This window comes from Stegostoma tigrinum, chromosome 1 (genome assembly GCF_030684315.1).
Source record: "Stegostoma tigrinum isolate sSteTig4 chromosome 1, sSteTig4.hap1, whole genome shotgun sequence".
Taxonomy (NCBI): Eukaryota; Metazoa; Chordata; class Chondrichthyes; order Orectolobiformes; family Stegostomatidae; genus Stegostoma; species Stegostoma tigrinum.
The window spans coordinates 117,800,978-117,818,038 of record NC_081354.1 but is presented as its reverse complement, the minus strand read 5'-3'; the positions used below and the strand labels follow the sequence as shown (position 1 = coordinate 117,818,038).

At 40.4% G+C, this 17,061-nt stretch overlaps 1 protein-coding gene across 5 annotated transcripts in view; it reads left to right on the top strand.

Moving 5' to 3' along the window:
- trappc13 (trafficking protein particle complex subunit 13) overlaps positions 1-16,004 on the top strand; it is a 79,972-nt gene extending 63,968 nt beyond the window's left edge. For 3 of the 5 annotated variants that reach the window (XM_059648107.1, XM_059648101.1, XM_059648119.1), the window contains 3 exons: positions 4,173-4,273; positions 10,614-10,764; positions 13,764-16,004. In XM_059648107.1, the coding sequence (XP_059504090.1) occupies positions 4,173-4,273; positions 10,614-10,764; positions 13,764-13,871 (360 nt within the window). In that variant the 3' untranslated portion in view covers positions 13,872-16,004. The remainder of the gene's footprint in view (positions 1-4,172; positions 4,274-10,613; positions 10,765-13,763) is intronic. The other 2 variants (XM_059648115.1, XM_059648105.1) reach the window with 1 other exon arrangement.
- The last annotated feature ends 1,057 nt before the right edge of the window (positions 16,005-17,061 follow it).

Here is a 17,061-nt window from a genome sequence, read left to right as displayed (position 1 = left end):
ACGTCTATTGTAGTGAGTGTCGACTTTTAATAATAGGGTATTCATATTAAAAGTGTCGTTTCCATCATTTATAATTACCCTTTGAAGGAAATGACTAGAACAGCTAGGAGTGTGGCAAGTTCTAGAGTGCAAGCCTTCAGAACTATCGCCAGAATGTTGTCAGGGCCCCATAGCCTTTGCAGTATCCTGCCATGAGTTTATTGGCATCATGTGGAGTAAGGGGAAGCAATAGTCTTGTGGTATTATTGCTGGACTGTTAATCCAGAGAGTCAGGTAATGTTCTGGAGACTTGTTTTGAACACTGCCGTGGCAGATAGTGAAATTTGAATTCAATAAATATCTGGAATCAAGTGTCCAATGATGACCACAAACCATTGCCTATTGTTGGAAAATCCCATCTGCTTCACCGATATCCCTTTAGGAAGCAAGCTGCCATCCTTACCTGAACTGGTCTACATGTGATACCAGACCCACAACAATGTGGTTGACTCAGCTGCCCTTTGGGCAATTAACAAATGCTACCCTAGCCAGCGATGGCCTCATTCTATGTATGAATTTTTTTAAAAATTGACTTGGCTAAAAACTGGCGTCCATGGACCTCTGGAGGAAGCCTTAATGGATCATCCATGTAGCACTTCTGGCTTCAGGTGGATACCAATAGCTTAGCCTTGTCTTTTTCACTGATACACTGGGCCACTCATTGTTGGGTGTAGTGAAATTTGTAGAATCTCCACTTCCTTTGTGTTGATGTTTTATTATAGAACATAGAACACAGAACATTACAGCACAGTACAGGCCCTTCGGTACTCGATGTTGTGCCGACCTGTCATACCGATGTGAGGCCCATTTAACCTACACTACTCCATGTATGTCCATATGCTTATCCAATGACGACTTAAATGTACTTAAAGTTGGCGAATCTACTACCGTTGCAGGCAAAGCATTCCATTCCCTTACTACTCTCTGAGCAAAGAAACTACCTCTGACATCTGTCCTATATCTTTCACCCCTCAATTTAAAGCTGTGCCCCCTCGTGCTCGCCATCACCATCCTAGGAAAAAGGCTCTCCCTATCCACCCTATCTAACCCTCTGATTATTTTATATGTTTCAATTAAGTCTCCTTTCAACCTTCTTCTCTCTAATGAAAACAACCTCAAGTCCCTCAGCCTTTCCTCGTAAGACCTTCCCTCCATACCAGGCAGCATCCTAGTAAATCTCCTCTGCACCCTTTCCTAAGCTTCCACATCATTCTTATAATGCGGTGACCAGAACTGTACGCAATACTCCAAGTGTGGCCGCACCAGAGTTTTGTACAGCTTCACCATAACCTCTTGGTTCCGGAACTCAATCCCTCTATTAATAAAAGCTAAAACACTGTATGCCTTCTTAACAGCCCTGTCAACCTGGGTGGCAACTTTCAAAGATCTTTATACAAGATAATGAGAGGCATAGATAGAGTTGATAGCCAGAGACTATTTCCCAGGGCAGAAATGGCTAGCACGAGGGGTCATAGTTTTAAGCTGGTTGGTGGAAAGTATAGAGGGGATGTCAGAGGCAGGTTCTTTACGCAGAGAGTTGTGAGAGCATGGAATGCGTTGCCAGCAGCAGTTGTGGAAGCAAGGTCATTGGGGTCATTTAAGAGACTGCTGGACATGTATATGGTCACAGAAATTTGAGGGTGCATACATGAGGATCAATGGTCGGCACAACATTGTGGGCTGAAGGGCCTGTTCTGTGCTGTACTGTTCTATGTTCTATGTTCTATGTTCTATCTGTGTACATGGACACCGAATTCTCTCTGCTCATCTACACTACTAAGAATCTTACCATTAGCCCTGTACTTTGCATTCCGGTTACTCCTACCAAAGTGCATCACCTCACACTTGTCTGCATTAAACTCCATTTGCCACCTCTCAGCCCAGCTCTGCAGCATATCTATTGTGTATCAATATTCATAACCAGGAGTAGCATGACTGCAGAGCTTAGATCTGATTCATTGGGAGGGTGATTGCTTAGGCGTGTTGCTTGTTGCTTCAACTGTTTGGCATGCAAGTGGTCTTGTATTGTAGCTTCACGAGGTTGATACCTTTTTCTTTTCAGTAAGGCTGGTGCACCTCCTGGCTCAATGGTAATGGTAGAGTAGGGGATAAGCTGGGCCGTGAGATTGCGTATTGTGGTTAAATATGGCTCTTCTGCTGATGTCCCACCTCATGGATGCCAATTTGTGAGTTTCTAGACCTGTTCAAAGTCTTTCCTATTTATCTCTCAGTTTCAAAGCAACACAGTGGAGGGATTCCTCACTGTTCAGGCAGCATTTTGTCTCCACAAGGCTTGTGGTAGTCAGGCTTACTGATACCTTCCTGTTTGATGCACCTGTGACAGATAGAGTGGTGAGGATGAGATCAAGTGGCTTTTTCCCTCTTTTCTCTCTCTCTTCCATCATCATTTCCTGCACACAACCTAGCAGCTGTGTCCCTTAGGATTCAACCAGTTTTGGTCAGTAGTGGTGCAACTGAGCCATAATGAGTGGTGTTCAATATGGTCTGATTGTGCAGCCAAGGAAGTGGGGCAGGGGTGTGTTGTACATAGTATTTGGTACTCGGCAGGAGATTTCCTTGCCTGTGATTGACCTGATAATAAATTATTAGATTCCATAGCTTTTTGAAGTCAATGTTGAGAACTTCCGGGCCAACTTCTTTCCAGCAATATTTCATTGTGTCACCATATCTGGTGGGCAGGTGGGACAAAGCATACTCAGATGTGATGGTTGTAGTGTCTGTGGCGTAGCCATAATCTCTCAAACAGACAATGTTGGACCATGTTTGATTGGACTGTGGGACAGTTCTCTCAGATTTTGTGCAAGCCGTCAGATGTTGGTAAGGATGTCATTTCGTGGTCGGCAAGACTGTGTTTGCCATTTTTGTTTCAGATGCCTGGGTGGATGCCAAGTTGCCTCTCCAGTTACAATCCTTTGTTTAGAATTTGTAACAGTTTGATACAACTGAATGGCTCTTATACCATCAAAAAGCAGTTAATTAGCAACCACATCACTGTGGGTTTAGAGTTACATGCTAGGTAAGGATGGCAGATTATTTGACCTAAACTAGCACATGCGTTTCTTCTTCTGATTATTACTAACAGTTACATGGTACCATTAGCTTAACTATTAACTCCAGATTTTATTGAATTCAAATTTCACTATCTGCCGTGGTAGGATTCTAACTCATGTCCTCAGAACATTAGTTACTGCCATTCTTGTCCTCCCCAACAGTTCCGAAAAAGCAACATTGTATTCAGAATGTTAACCCTGCTCGCTCTTCACCACTGTTGGCAGATCTTCTGAGTTTCTCCAGCACTTTCTGGTTTTATCCTAAAAATATTAGCCTGGGCTCCCACGTTACCAGTCCAGTGGTGTGACAACTACATTTCTTAGTCTTGATTGTGTTGGTGAAATACCTGCAATGTGTTGTTCTACGTTTATGTTTTCTTTTTGGTCTGTCTCTTGAAAATGGTGATTTGTGTTGAGAAACAATTCTGTGACTGCACACCAGGCTCCGACATCTTAGCCGTATTTTATATCTTACAGCAAGCAGCATGTTGGGTTTTTCAGATGCACCTGAACCAGCCACATTTGGTGACTTTCAGTGATAATGGGAACTGCAGATGCTGGAGAATCCAAGATAACAAGCTGTGGAGCTGGATGAACACAGCAGGCCAAGCAGCATCTCAGCAGCACCAAAGCTGACGTTTCGGGCCTAGACCCTTCAGGGTCTAGGCCCGAAACATCAGCTTTTGTGCTGCTGAGATGCTGCTTGGCCTGCTGTGTTCATCCAGCTCCACACTTTGTTATCTTGGTGACTTTCAGTCAGGTTAACTGGAGAACCATTCAAAGTTTCTCCTTCGCCACATCTTATCTATGTTTAGTTGACACCATAATAATGTCCAATTCTTCTACTTTACACTTCACCTGAGAATTCATTGGTCATGAACCTTCACAACTATGGGATGTTAAAGAATATGTATCTGAGGGATGTTCTGTTGTGAAGATTTGGAATTCTTGTTACAGATGCGTGTGTTTAAGTTTTTTTCTGATCTTTTGTTCAGAAGGATAATGAAACAAATTTTAATATTTCCCCTTCAAAGTCCCATGCTTCTTATGGTTTTATTTCAGGCCCCTGGATATGGTGACGTAAGACTTTCCTTGGAGATGATTCCAGATACTGTGAACCTTGAAGAACCTTTTGAAGTTACATGTAAAATAACTAATTGCAGGTAACAGTAAGATGGCTAATGCACGTGGAATGTGACCTTGCATGGAATTTTGCTAATTAAAGGGAGAATATTTCCATTATGAAATGTTGAGGTTTGCTTCTCCACCGAAGTCTGAAGTTAAAGATGAAAATTCTTACAAGACTATGCTCAAACGTTATTTTCCTGTTCCTGCAGAGTTATCACCTATTCGGTATTTGCGTCCTTCAGTAAGCATATAAGTAATGAAGTAACGGTTTAGAAAGGACTGATTAGAGACCAAAAAGGAGATTTACATGTGGAGCCAGGGGACATGGCAGACATCTTAAATGAACATATTAAATCTGCCTTTATGAAAGGAGTGGCATGGTGACAGAGGAGGAAATGCTGTCACTAGAAGGGTTCAGGAAGAAGTATTGGTTAGACAATTGCTAGAGATACATAGAGATAACAAGGGACTGGGGCCAGATGAGATGCATCCAAGGATTTTGAAGGAAGTGAGGATAGAAGTTGCAGGGATGTGGCTGTCATCTTTCAATCTTCCCTAGACTTGCGGGGGTGGGGGATGCAAAAGACTGGAGAACTGTAAACATTATGTCCTTCATTCAAGGAAGTTTGTGAAAATAATGCTAGCAGTTATACACCGATCAGTTCTGTGATGTGGAAGCTTTTAGAAACAATTATTCAGGATAGAATTAGTAGTGACATGAGAAAAGATGGATTGATTAGGAAGTGACAGCATGAATTTCTAAAGAGCAAGTTATAGAACATAGAACATTACAGCACAGTACAGGCAGTTCGGCCCTCGATGTTGTGCTGACCCATCATACCGATCTCAAGCCCATCTAACCTACACTATTCCATGTACGTCCATATGCTTATCCAATGACAACTTAAATGTACCTAAAGTTGGCAAATCTACTACCGTTGCAGGCAAAGCGTTCCATTCCCTTACTACTCTCTGAGTAAAGAAACTACCTCTCACATCTGTCCAACATCTTTCAGCCGCAATTTAAAGCTATGCCCCCTCGTGCTCGCCGTCACCATCCTAGGCTCTCCCTATCCACCCTATCTAACCCTCTGATTATTTTATATGTTTCAATTAAGTCACCTATCAACCTTCTTCTCTCTAATGAAAACAGCCTCAAGTCCCTCAGACTTTCCTCGTAAGACCTTCCCTCCATACCAGGCAACATCCTCATAAATCTCCTCTGCACTCTTTCCAAAGCTTCCACATCCTTCTTAGAATGTGGTGACCAGAACTGTACACAATACTCCAAGTGCGGCCGCACCAGAGTTTTGTACAGCTTCACCATAACCTCTTGGTTCCGGAACTCAATCCCTCTATTAATAAAAGCTAAAATACTGTATTGTCTTCTTAACAGCCCTGTCAACCTGGGTGGCAACTTTCAAGGATCTGTGTACATGGACACCGAGATCTCTCTGCTCATCTACACTACTAAGAATCTTACCAGTAGCCCTGTACTTTGCCTTCTGGTTACTCCTACCAAAGTGCATCACCTCACACTTGTCTGCATTAAACTCCATTTGCCACCTCTCAGCCCAGATCTGCAGCTTATCTATGTCTCTCTGCAACCTACAGCATCCTTCATCACTATCCACAACTCCACCGATCTTAGTGTCGTCTGCAAATTTACTAACCCATCCTTCTATGCCCTCATCCAGGTCATTTATAAAAATGACAAACAGCAGTGGACCCAACACCGACCCTTGCGGTACACCACTAGTAACTGGTCTCCAGGATGAACATTTCCCATCAACTACCACCCTCTGTCTTCTTTCAGCAAGCCAATTTCTGATCCAAACTGCTATATCTCCCACAATTCCATTCCTCCGCATTTTGTACAATAGCCTATTGTGGGGAACCTTATCAAACACCTTGCTGAAATCCATATACACCACATCAACCGGTTTACTCTATGTTTAACTAACGTACTGAAGTTTTTTTCAAATGGTAACAAAAATTTTCAGATCCCCTTGTTGCCTTATTGGGAATGTAAATAATACCGCTACATATTTAGAAAATGCAATTTTGTTACAACTGGGGAATGTCAAAATCTCACTATTTCCTGCAAAGTCTGGACTGAGCTTTTTTGCCATTCGTACATATCCATAGATAACTTATGAATTTATGATGAATAAAGTATATTTTTGCAAAAATAAACAACCTCAATGTGGGTACCGGTGTTGGTGGTGCTTACATGGATTTCCAGAAGGTTTTTGATAGTGTCACACAACAGACTTGAGGAAAGTTATAGGTTATTGTATAAAAGGGGCAGCAGCAATGTGAATACAAAATTGGCTAAGGGATAGGAAAGGGAGTAATGGTGAATTAATGTTTTGTGTACTGGAGGAAGATTTGTAGCGGAAATACCCAGGGTTTGAGATTGGGGTTTTTGCTTTTCTGAACATATTCTGATGATTTATTTATTTGATTGATCTGGATTTTGGTGTGAAGGTAACAATTTCAAAGTTTGCTGTTGACACACAAAAAAAGGAGAATTGTAAACTGTGAGGATGACCGTGTGTAATCTCAAAAGAATATTCACAAGTTTGTGGAATGAGCAGATAGGTATCAGATGAAGTTTTATGTAGAAAAGTGTGAAATCATGCATGTTGGTAGGAAGAAGGTTGAAATACAGTTTAAAATAAGGGATATGTTTCTACAGGTGGTGCAGGAGCTTGAGGTACTTGTGTGCATAGCTAAACAGATCATTGAAGGTGGCGGGAGAAGTGGAGAGCGCAGTTTTTTAAAGCATGCACTGTCCTGAGCTGCTTTCGATGGGGGCACAGTACAAGAGTAAGGAGGTGATGTTGAACTTGTAGATAAGACATTTGTTTGACCTCAGTTGAAGTACTGTGTGCAGTTGTGGGTGCCATGTTGTGGAAAAGAGATGAATATGTTTGAGAAAGTGACAAAGAAAATAAAAGAAACAGTCCTGAAATGATTGAAGTTGGGAATGTTCTGCTTAGAGAGAAGAAAGCTGAGGCGAGATCTGATAGAAGTTTTCAAAATCATTAGCAGCAGGACAAAGCAGATAGGCAGATACTGTTCTGCTCATAAAAGGAACAAGAACAAGAGGGGGCAGATTTATGACTGTGCAAAAGAAGCAGGGATGATGTGAGAAAAAACATTTTCACTCAGTGAGTAGTTATGGTATGGAATGCACTGCCTGGAAATGTGGTGGAGGGAGGTTCAGTGAGGCATTCAAGAGGTTAGTGGAAGATGGTTTGAATGGAAAACAATATACAAGGTTAGGAGAGAAAGCAGACAATGGGCATTGTAATGATACTCGTTTGAGAGCTGGGGCGACTGTGATGGGCCAAATGGCCACCACCTGCACCATAATAATCCTGTGATTCTGAGCCATCCACACACAATGAAATATGATTTCCTTTGGAGGCTCTGTCGCTGACATCAGCCAAGTGACCTTTCAAGGAGTGTGGAGACATTTGAATAATGTGCTTCCTGCAAGAAAGTGAAATTTTACAATATCCTAAATACAGGGTTATCCTTAGTTTTACCTCATTTCCAAAATACTAAATGGAGGGTCCAGAGCCAAGTAAATAGTCACCCATATAATTTAAAAATAATTATCTTCTGGAAAATAAAATTGCTTTCATCATGAGTCATAGTTCCTGTGGATATCTATCATCTGAGTCTCATGTTATTAATTTTCCTATTGAGGTGTTCTTGTTGCATATTATGGGTGCAGTTTTGTAAACTAATAAAGGCATTGGCATCCTGGATCAGTCTGGATGCTGATCTGAAGATATCAGGGTATGTGTGCTCATTCAATAAGTTGGCACTCAGGTTCCTGTTCCTTTAGATAGGTATTCGGGCTAATTCAGACAGATGTTCAAGGAGATCTGTAGATCTCCTCCCAACGTGTTAGCATTTCTAATGTTGCATGAATGTGTCTGGAAGGAAGAAATCTGCAATGATTGGCCTCAGTAAGATGCATATTAATGACTTAAAAACAATGTCTCCTGAAAGATGGGATAAATATTTTTCTACTTTTGATGTTGCAGAGGTTCAGCCCATCGTGTCCATGCCGACAAGCAAATGGCAAATTACACAAATCCCATTTATTGGTCAATAACCCATTATGCCTTGGCATTTTAAGTATTTGTTCAGATGCCTGTATTGCAAAAGTACCTGCCTTCACCACCCTCTCAAGCAGTGTGTTCCATATTTCTAAATAAAAACCGAAAGAACTGTGGATCAGGAACAAAAACAGAAGTTGCTGGAAAAGCTCAGCAGGCCTGGCAGCATCTGAGGAAGGGTCACCAGACCTGAAAGGTTAACTCTGATTTTTCTTCACAGATGCTGCTGTTCCATATTTCTACCATTTTCTGGGAATGTGGAATGACAGAAACTTGATTAGGGTTCTGAAGGTATAGGAATCCCTTTCAGGAATCGCTGGAATCAGGGAGGTTCTCAGGGGACTGGAAAATTTTTAATGTAACACCCTTGTTTGAGAAGGGATGGAGACAGAAGATAAGAAACTATAGGCATGTTGGCTATAACTTTGGTCATTTGTAAGATTTTCAAGTCCTTTATTAAGGATGAGGTTGCAGAGTGCTTGGAAGTGCATGGGAAAATAGGATGGCTTCGTGAAGGAGAGGTCATGCCTGACAAATTGTTAGAATTCTTTGAGGAGGTAATGAGCAAGCTAGACAAAGGAAAGCCAATGGATGTAATCTATTTTGATTTCCAGCAGGCTGTTAGATAAGATAGGAGTCCATGTTGTTAGGGGAAAGGTACTAGCATGGATAGAAGATTGGCTGACCGGCAGAAGGCAGAGAGTAGGGACAAAGAGCTCTTTTTCAAGATGGTAGCTGGCGACTAGTGGAGTTTCATAAGGGTCAGTGTTAGGACCAAAAATAATCATTTTAATGATCTGGACTGAGGAACTGAGAGCATTGTTGCTAAGTTTGCAGATGATGCAAGGATTTGTGGAGGACAAGTAGTGTTGAGGATGCAGGGAAACTACAGAAAGAGAAACCAAAAGAACTGCAGATGCTGTAAATCAGTAACAAAAACAAAGTCACTGGAAAAGCCCAGCAGGTCTGGCTGCATCTGTGAAGGCAAAAACAGAGTTAATGTTTCAGGTCCGGTCACCCTTCCATATGTTCTGAGGAAGGGGCGCCAGAGGTGAAATGTTAACTCTGTTTTTTCCCTTCACAGATGCTGCCAGACCTGCTGGGCTTTTCCAATGGCTTTGTGTGTTGAAACTACAGAAAGAATTGGGCAAGATAAATGAGTGGGCACAGAAGTGGCAGATGGAATACAATGTGAGAAGGTGTAAGATTCTTCATTTTGATAGGACGTATAGAGGTGTAAACTATTTTCTAAATGGGGAAAGGCTTCAGAAGAGTCCTAGTTTCTCTTAACATTAACATGCTGATTCAGTTGATGGTTAGGATGGCAAATGCGATGTTAGCAATCATTTCAAGAGGCCTAGAATACAACAGCAGAAATGTACTGCTGAGGCTGTACAAGGCTCTGATCAGACCACATTCGGAATATTATGAGCCATTTTGGGCCCAGTATCTAAGGAAAGATGAGATGGTGTTGGAGGGAGTCTGAGGAATGGTCCCAGATGTGAAGGGCTTGTCAAATGAGGAGTGGTTAAGGACTCTGGATCTGTACTTGGAGTTTAGAAGGATGATGGGAGATGTGATTGAAACGTACAGGATACTGAGAAGTCTGGATGTAATGGATGTGGAGAAGATGTTTCCACGAGTAGGAGAGACTAGGACCTGAGGGTACAGCCTCAGGGTGAAGGGAAAACTCTTTAAAACTGAGATGAGGAATTTCTTCAGCCACAGAGTGGTGAATCTGTGAAGGCTGTGGAGGACAAATCATCAAGTGTATTTAAGACAGACGGATAGATTCTTGATTGGTAAAGAGATCAAGGGTTAAATGGAGAAATGGCAGATGGAATACAATGGGGGAAAGTATGAGATTATGCACTTTGATCAGAAGAATAGAGGCATAGACTATTTTCTCGGTGGGGAACAGCTTCGGAAACCTGAAGCACATAGGGACATAGGACCCCTAGTTCAGGATTCTCCTCTGGTTAACATGCGAGTTCACTTGACAGCTAGGAAAGCAAATGCAGTGTTAACATTAATTTCAAGAGGGTTAGAATAGAAGAGCAGAGATGTAGTGCTGAGGCTGTATAAGATTCTCGTCAGACAGAATTTGGAATACTGTGAGCAGTCTTGGGTCCTGTATCTAAAAAAAGGATGTGATGTGATTCAAACCTTTGTTTTTATATAGTCAAATACAAGCAATATTGTACTGAACTATCTCAATAAGTTTTCATTTCACTAGTAGCGAGAGGACAATGGATCTGGTGCTTGAAATGTGCAATACAAATGCAATCCACTGGTGTGGCATTTCAGGAAGACAGCTAGGAAAGTTGAGTCCAAATTCTTCTCTTCATCTTGCACTCAAGCTATTGGCCTCCATGCAAGGTTTACAGGTAAGACTTAAAAAGGACTCTGAGAAAGGAAATTTAGTAAGTGAAATCACCTTGACAAATTTGCTTTCTTTTTTGCACCAAACCTAGATACCAACTTTACCCAGCAACCAAGCAACAGTCTGAGAATAAACCAGTTTATTTGCAGCTTTTTGACCTTCTGACTTGCTATTTGTGCCATCATTAAGACTACATATATCAATTTTTGTAAATTGGCCAACTTTGCCTGCCTCAGTATACCTGCTGATGAAACTCTCTGTCATGCCTTTGTTACCAGTAGACTGCATATTTGTGGCTACAATGGCTATTTTACCATCCCTATATTTGAGGTCATCCACAATTCTGCCTGTCTCTTAAAATGCCAGTCATTTTTTAGGTCATTGACCTTCTTTACCTCCTGGTCAAACAAGGTCCTTAAAATTCCTCATAAGATAACAAAATGTGAGGCTGGATGAACACAGCAGGCCAAGCAGCATCTCAGGAGCACAAAAGCTGATGAAGGGTCTAGGCCGGAAACGTCAGCTTTTGTGCTCCTGAGATGCTGCTTGGCCTGCTGTGTTCATCCAGCCTCACATTTTGTTATCTTGGATTCTCCAGCATCTGCAGTTCCCATTATCCCTTAAAATTCCTCTCCTTGTTTTAAAATCCCCTTGTGCCCTCCCTATATTTGTAATCTCACCCAGCACTCCCAACTCTACAGAATATCTACCCTATAATCGTAGACTCTATACATTGCAAATTGCTCCACCATTGACGATGGCGGATTAAGGCAACTGGAAACACTATCGTCAATGGTGGAGCAATTTGCAATGTATAGAGTCTACGATTATAGGGTAGATATTCTGTAGAGTTGGGAGTGCTGGGTGAGATTACAAATATAGGGAGGGCACAAGGGGATTTTAAAACAAGGATGAGGAATTTTAAGGGATAATGGGAACTGCAGATGCTGGAGAATCCAAGATAACAAAATGTGAGGCTGGATGAACACAGCAGGCCAAGCAGCATCTCAGGAGCACAAAAGCTGACGTTTCGGGCCTAGACCCTTCATCAGCTTTTGTGCTCCTGAGATGCTGCTTGGCCTGCTGTGTTCATCCAGCCTCACATTTTGTTATCTTGGATTCTCCAGCATCTGCAGTTCCCATTATCCCTTAAAATTCCTCATCCTTGTTTTAAAATCCCCTTGTGCCCTCCCTATATTTGTAATCTCACCCAGCACTCCCAACTCTACAGAATATCTACCCTATAATCGTAGACTCTATACATTGCAAATTGCTCCACCATTGACGATAGTGTTTCCAGTTGCCTTAATCCGCCTTCTGGAATATTTTCCCTATACACTTCTGCTTTACTGTCCCTCATTAAAACAACTTCTGTAACCAAGCTTTTGAACATCTGACCAAATATCTCCTTAAGTAACTTAAAATCACACTTTATTCTATAATGCTTTTGTATAGTGCCTTGGGATATTTCATTATGTTAAAGATGCATATTAGTTGCATTGTCGTTGCTAAAACAAGAGTTTGCTCAAAAATTGCCAACTGTCATGAAAATTTATCTGTCATCTGCTCAACAGGCCACAATTTCACTCTTGATTTTTATTGAAAATGGTGGGCTAGTGCATGCATCTGTGATAGCCATGGTGTTTAAGAGCTGAGGATTATTTGGTTTTCACAAACCACTTGATTCTTCAGTAACAACTTTTATTCATGGTTTCTTGGATCCGTTTCACTATTTGATGTCAACAGTGCAATTACTGAATCAAAATTATTAGCCTATTTTAAATGAAGACTTTTTTTAAGGTTGATTATCATTATTCACAATCTACAAAACTGTTTGCAAGATTTATTGTTATTGCCATTTTATACAGGATGTTATTTTCAGCACAGAATACGCTTATAACATTGTAATGTTCTTTTAATTTTGAAATTATTTCTTTTACTGATATTGATGAATGTTAGCTTATGTAAGGAACACTTGTAATTACATAGTATCTTTTACAATGTTAGGACATTCCAAAGTGCTTCCTGGAAATAAGGTACCTTAGAAAAAGTACTCAGTGCTGTAATATTAAAATGCTTTGCATAAAAATAAAAATGCTGCAAACAGCAATTTGAAAATACTGGATAACCTGTTTTAGTGATCGTTGAGGGATAAATTTTAGACTAGACACCAGGGATAACTACCTCAGAGATATTAACAACTGCTGATGCTGGAGTCAGAGATGTCAGAGATAACACAGTATGGAGCTGGAGGAACCAGCAGACCAGGCAACATCAGAGGAGCAGGAAAGCTGACATTTCAGGTCAGGACCCTTCTTCAGAAAATCAGAAATTTCTGAAGAAGGGTCCTAACCTAAGATATCAGCTTTCCTATTCCTCTGATGCTGCCTGGCCTGCTGTGTTCCTCCAGCTCCACACTGTGTTATAGGGATAACTACCTTGTTATTTTAAATAATTCCATGGTATCTTTCATGTACACCTGAGTGCAAACAGACACTTGTTTAAAAGATGAATGGCATCTTAAACAGGGCTGTGTGTTCAACTCTGGAATTTTGCCTGTTTTTGTGCTCAAGCCAGTGGTATGGACTTGAACTGATTTACGTCCTCTCTGAGCCTTGGCTGAGAGCAGAAACAAGTACTTTTTGTATTCATAAAACTGTGAAATTCTGCTTTGCAGCAATGTGATAACTGTGAATAAATTATCTCTGCTCCTTTGTTTGACTTTTGCATCCTGTTTAATTGCACATGAGCATCATTGAAAAAAACAACTTTTCTTTTTCAATGAGAAATACACATTTTGTTTGAGGAGCCAGGATAGCTATGTATTACTTTTATCTGCCACGTGCAACCAATGCCAGACATTTCAAAACAATTTCTGTTATTGTTTGCAAACAAACAAAACACTGCCTCTAAATTTTGCAGTAACTTTATAATTACCATTTGAGATGCTCTGTTTACTTCAAACTTCCTACAATGTATAATTTTGTTCAATTCTCTTTTCAGAGTATTTCAGGATTGCGATTGATGGACACATTTTTAAAAAGAACTTATGAGTATGATGACATTGCACAAGTATGTGTGGTCTTTTCACACCTGAAACCAGAAAGCTAGAAGTACCTTCTCATAGTGGTGTTCCCTTCCTGTGGACCAACGGTTTTGTTTTAACGATGTGACCTGCTTTTTCATTCATGAAAGACTATCACCGTATCGTATGAACCAAAATGTATGAAGATTTTATCATTTTAAGAAGTCTGTTGATACTGAGTGGATTGATGCACTGCCCTTTGCACCTCTGGAACATGCGTTCTAATCCAATATATTGATGAGATGGTGGTTTTCTCTGTTTACTGGTTGTAGAGTTCTTGCATGAATTAAATTTGCATGGGCAGTCTCAATTTACTTTGTACTGGGTGTGAATCCATCATACATTGCACTACATTGTGGTGATCTTGTTGACCAAGTGTGTGGGAAGTGGAAAATGGAAAACTCGCACATAAGTGCAGAAATTGTGCATTCATGATGTATATTGTGGAAGTGCAGTACAGGGAGCTTTACTTTGCATCTAATCATGCAAAACCTGGCACTGCTTCATGTCCATTCCCTTACACCTAATGAGCTTCACACCGATGAGTGTAAAGTCAACAAGACAGTTTTTAAAAAATAAATCTATTCAAAGTTGCTTTCAATTTTATGTGTATGTAATAAAGCTTTAAATGTATTCACAAAATAGTCTCCAGTGTACATAGCTTCAGGGAGAAATTGTGTTTCTCAGTTAAAATAGTGACACCTCTTTTATATTGGTAGCTGGAAATAAAATATGAGATGTTCATTGGAGGGGGAGGGTTAAAACTTTTGAAAAGCTGTGCAATTGTTCATAAGGTTGCAGAATTGTTAGTGCTGTACTGGCTGTCTGAACATTTTAATCTGGTGCAAATCTCCTGACTTTTCTTCTTGCCCTGCCCATTTTCATTCTCATTGTGGGTTTCTTTTTCATCACAAGTATCCCTCACCAGAAGATAGTGACAGAAGTGTTCTGGGGAATGTTTTAACTTCACTTCTAGTTTTAAGAACTATAGTTATTGAAATCTGTAATTAAGGATAGAGGGACTCAATATTGGATTTGTAAAGGATTGTATATATGTAAATACGGTAGACTCACTTTTAATTAACAGTCCAATCACTTGAACATAAAGTTCCTGCTGTTAACATATCAATCTCTTGATTCTTGCAAATTTGGAGACTACTAAAATGATGCTGTCAGAAACAAATTGGTTTATAAATCGTGTATGTAGCCAGATTCCCTGCTCTTTACCCCTCAATCATAATGTTTCACTTTTTTAAAAGAAAAATAATGGTGACCTAAACACACAAATGGGTACCTTACTTACTCTAGAAACTACAAATAGTCACTTATCCTACTCATCAATCAACTGTTTTTCCTGCCGTAATTCATAATGCCACCCTGCTCGTACTCTTGATCTATATCCTTACTTCTCTGAAGTTTACTTGTAAACCTTAGTTAAAACACAGTATTCTCATTTGGCCTTCACGTCACTCCCTGAAGTCTGCTCCACACTGACTGTCTTCCTTACTATTACCACAATCCATCAAATCTCAAGTCTTTCAAATAATATTAATTATGAGCATCTTCATAACAATAAAAATCATAAATATCTTGTAGAAAATGACTGACTGTCACGTGAGATCTGATACTTTAGATGGGAACACTTTGTATGGCTAGCAGCATTTAATGGCCGTTCTTTGGCTACTTTTCACAATCAGGGCTGAGGCCTATATAAGCAGCTCTGTTGTTACCAAGTATGAACAAGGCACTTAACTGGTCAAGAATTGGCCAACAATACTTCACCCTCTCTGATGAAGGGTCTAGGCCCGAAACATCAGCTTTTGTGCTCCTGAGATGCTGCTTGGCCTGCTGTATTCATCCAGCATCTGCAGTTCCCATTATCTCTAATACTTCACCACATACATCTTATTGACAAAAAATGTTAAAACATTATTTCAGATGTGAATGCAACCCACATACTGGCTATACTAACCAAAGTATTTGCATGTGTACCAGGGGTTTGTTAATTATGTAAATACTACTGGTCAACATAGCAGACCTATGCAATCTCAACTGAAAAGATTTCCCTCAGCAGGTTCCTGAGGAACAAAGCTGTATTTGCTTGCATCAGAAGCAATAAATGGATTACGGAATGACATGCTTTAAGATGATGGTAAGAATATTGAACCTTTCACAAAGCTACATCAGCAAAAAGAAAGTAATGAATTGGACATGTAATTACTGATGACTACATTAAATACTTTCAATTTATCTCAGGGGTATTGAATTAAAAGCAATTGATTACACTATGACAGAAGCAGAGCCAAAATAGCAGAAATAATCAACTAAATTGATTCTGATTTTTCGTCCCAGTTTATAGGGTGTGGGGGTTGGGGCAAACAGCAGCAACTCTTGCAACAGTCCTGGGATATTGTATGTTTTCCTTGACTAATTAGGGAGATGTTCTACAATTGCCAATTTCTACATACATTCATAGACATTGTTAAATTACATAAAATACAGATTTTGGACTAATTTATTTATTTAGCTTTTGTTCAGTATACTACTGCTGGTTAGTTGTATTGTTGCCATATAGAATTTCTCATGAGAAACTTAATTCTCTATTTTAGTCTAAACACACTGAGTAAGTCAGAGTAACTCAGCAGGGAAACAGGCCCTTTGGCTGAGCATGGTGCCCACTCAGCTAGTTCTAAGTGCCCACATTTGGTCCATATCCCTCTAAACCCTTCTCATCCATTTATCTATCCAAATGTTGCTACTGTACCTGCCTCAACCACTTTTCCTGGCAGCCCATTCCATATACGCACCATTCTGCATGAAGTGGTTAGCTCTCAGGTTCTTCTTAAATCTGTCCGTTTTCACCTTAAACCTATGCCCTCTGGTTTTCAATTCCCCATCCCTGGGAAAAAAGACTACATGCATTCATCCTATCTGTGCCCCTTATGATTTTATACATCTTGATAAAGTCACCCCTCATTCTCCTACCTTCCAAGGAATAAAGTCCTACCCTGGCCAACTGCTCCCTATAACTCAGGCCTACTAGTCTTGCAACATCCTTGTAAATCTTCTTTGCACAGTTTCCAGTTTCACTATGTCTTTTCTATAACAGGGTGACAAAGACTGTAACACAATACTCCAACTGCTGCCTCACCAATGACTTAGATAGTTGTAGCACAACATCCCAACTCCTATACTCAGTGCCTCAACCACTGAAGT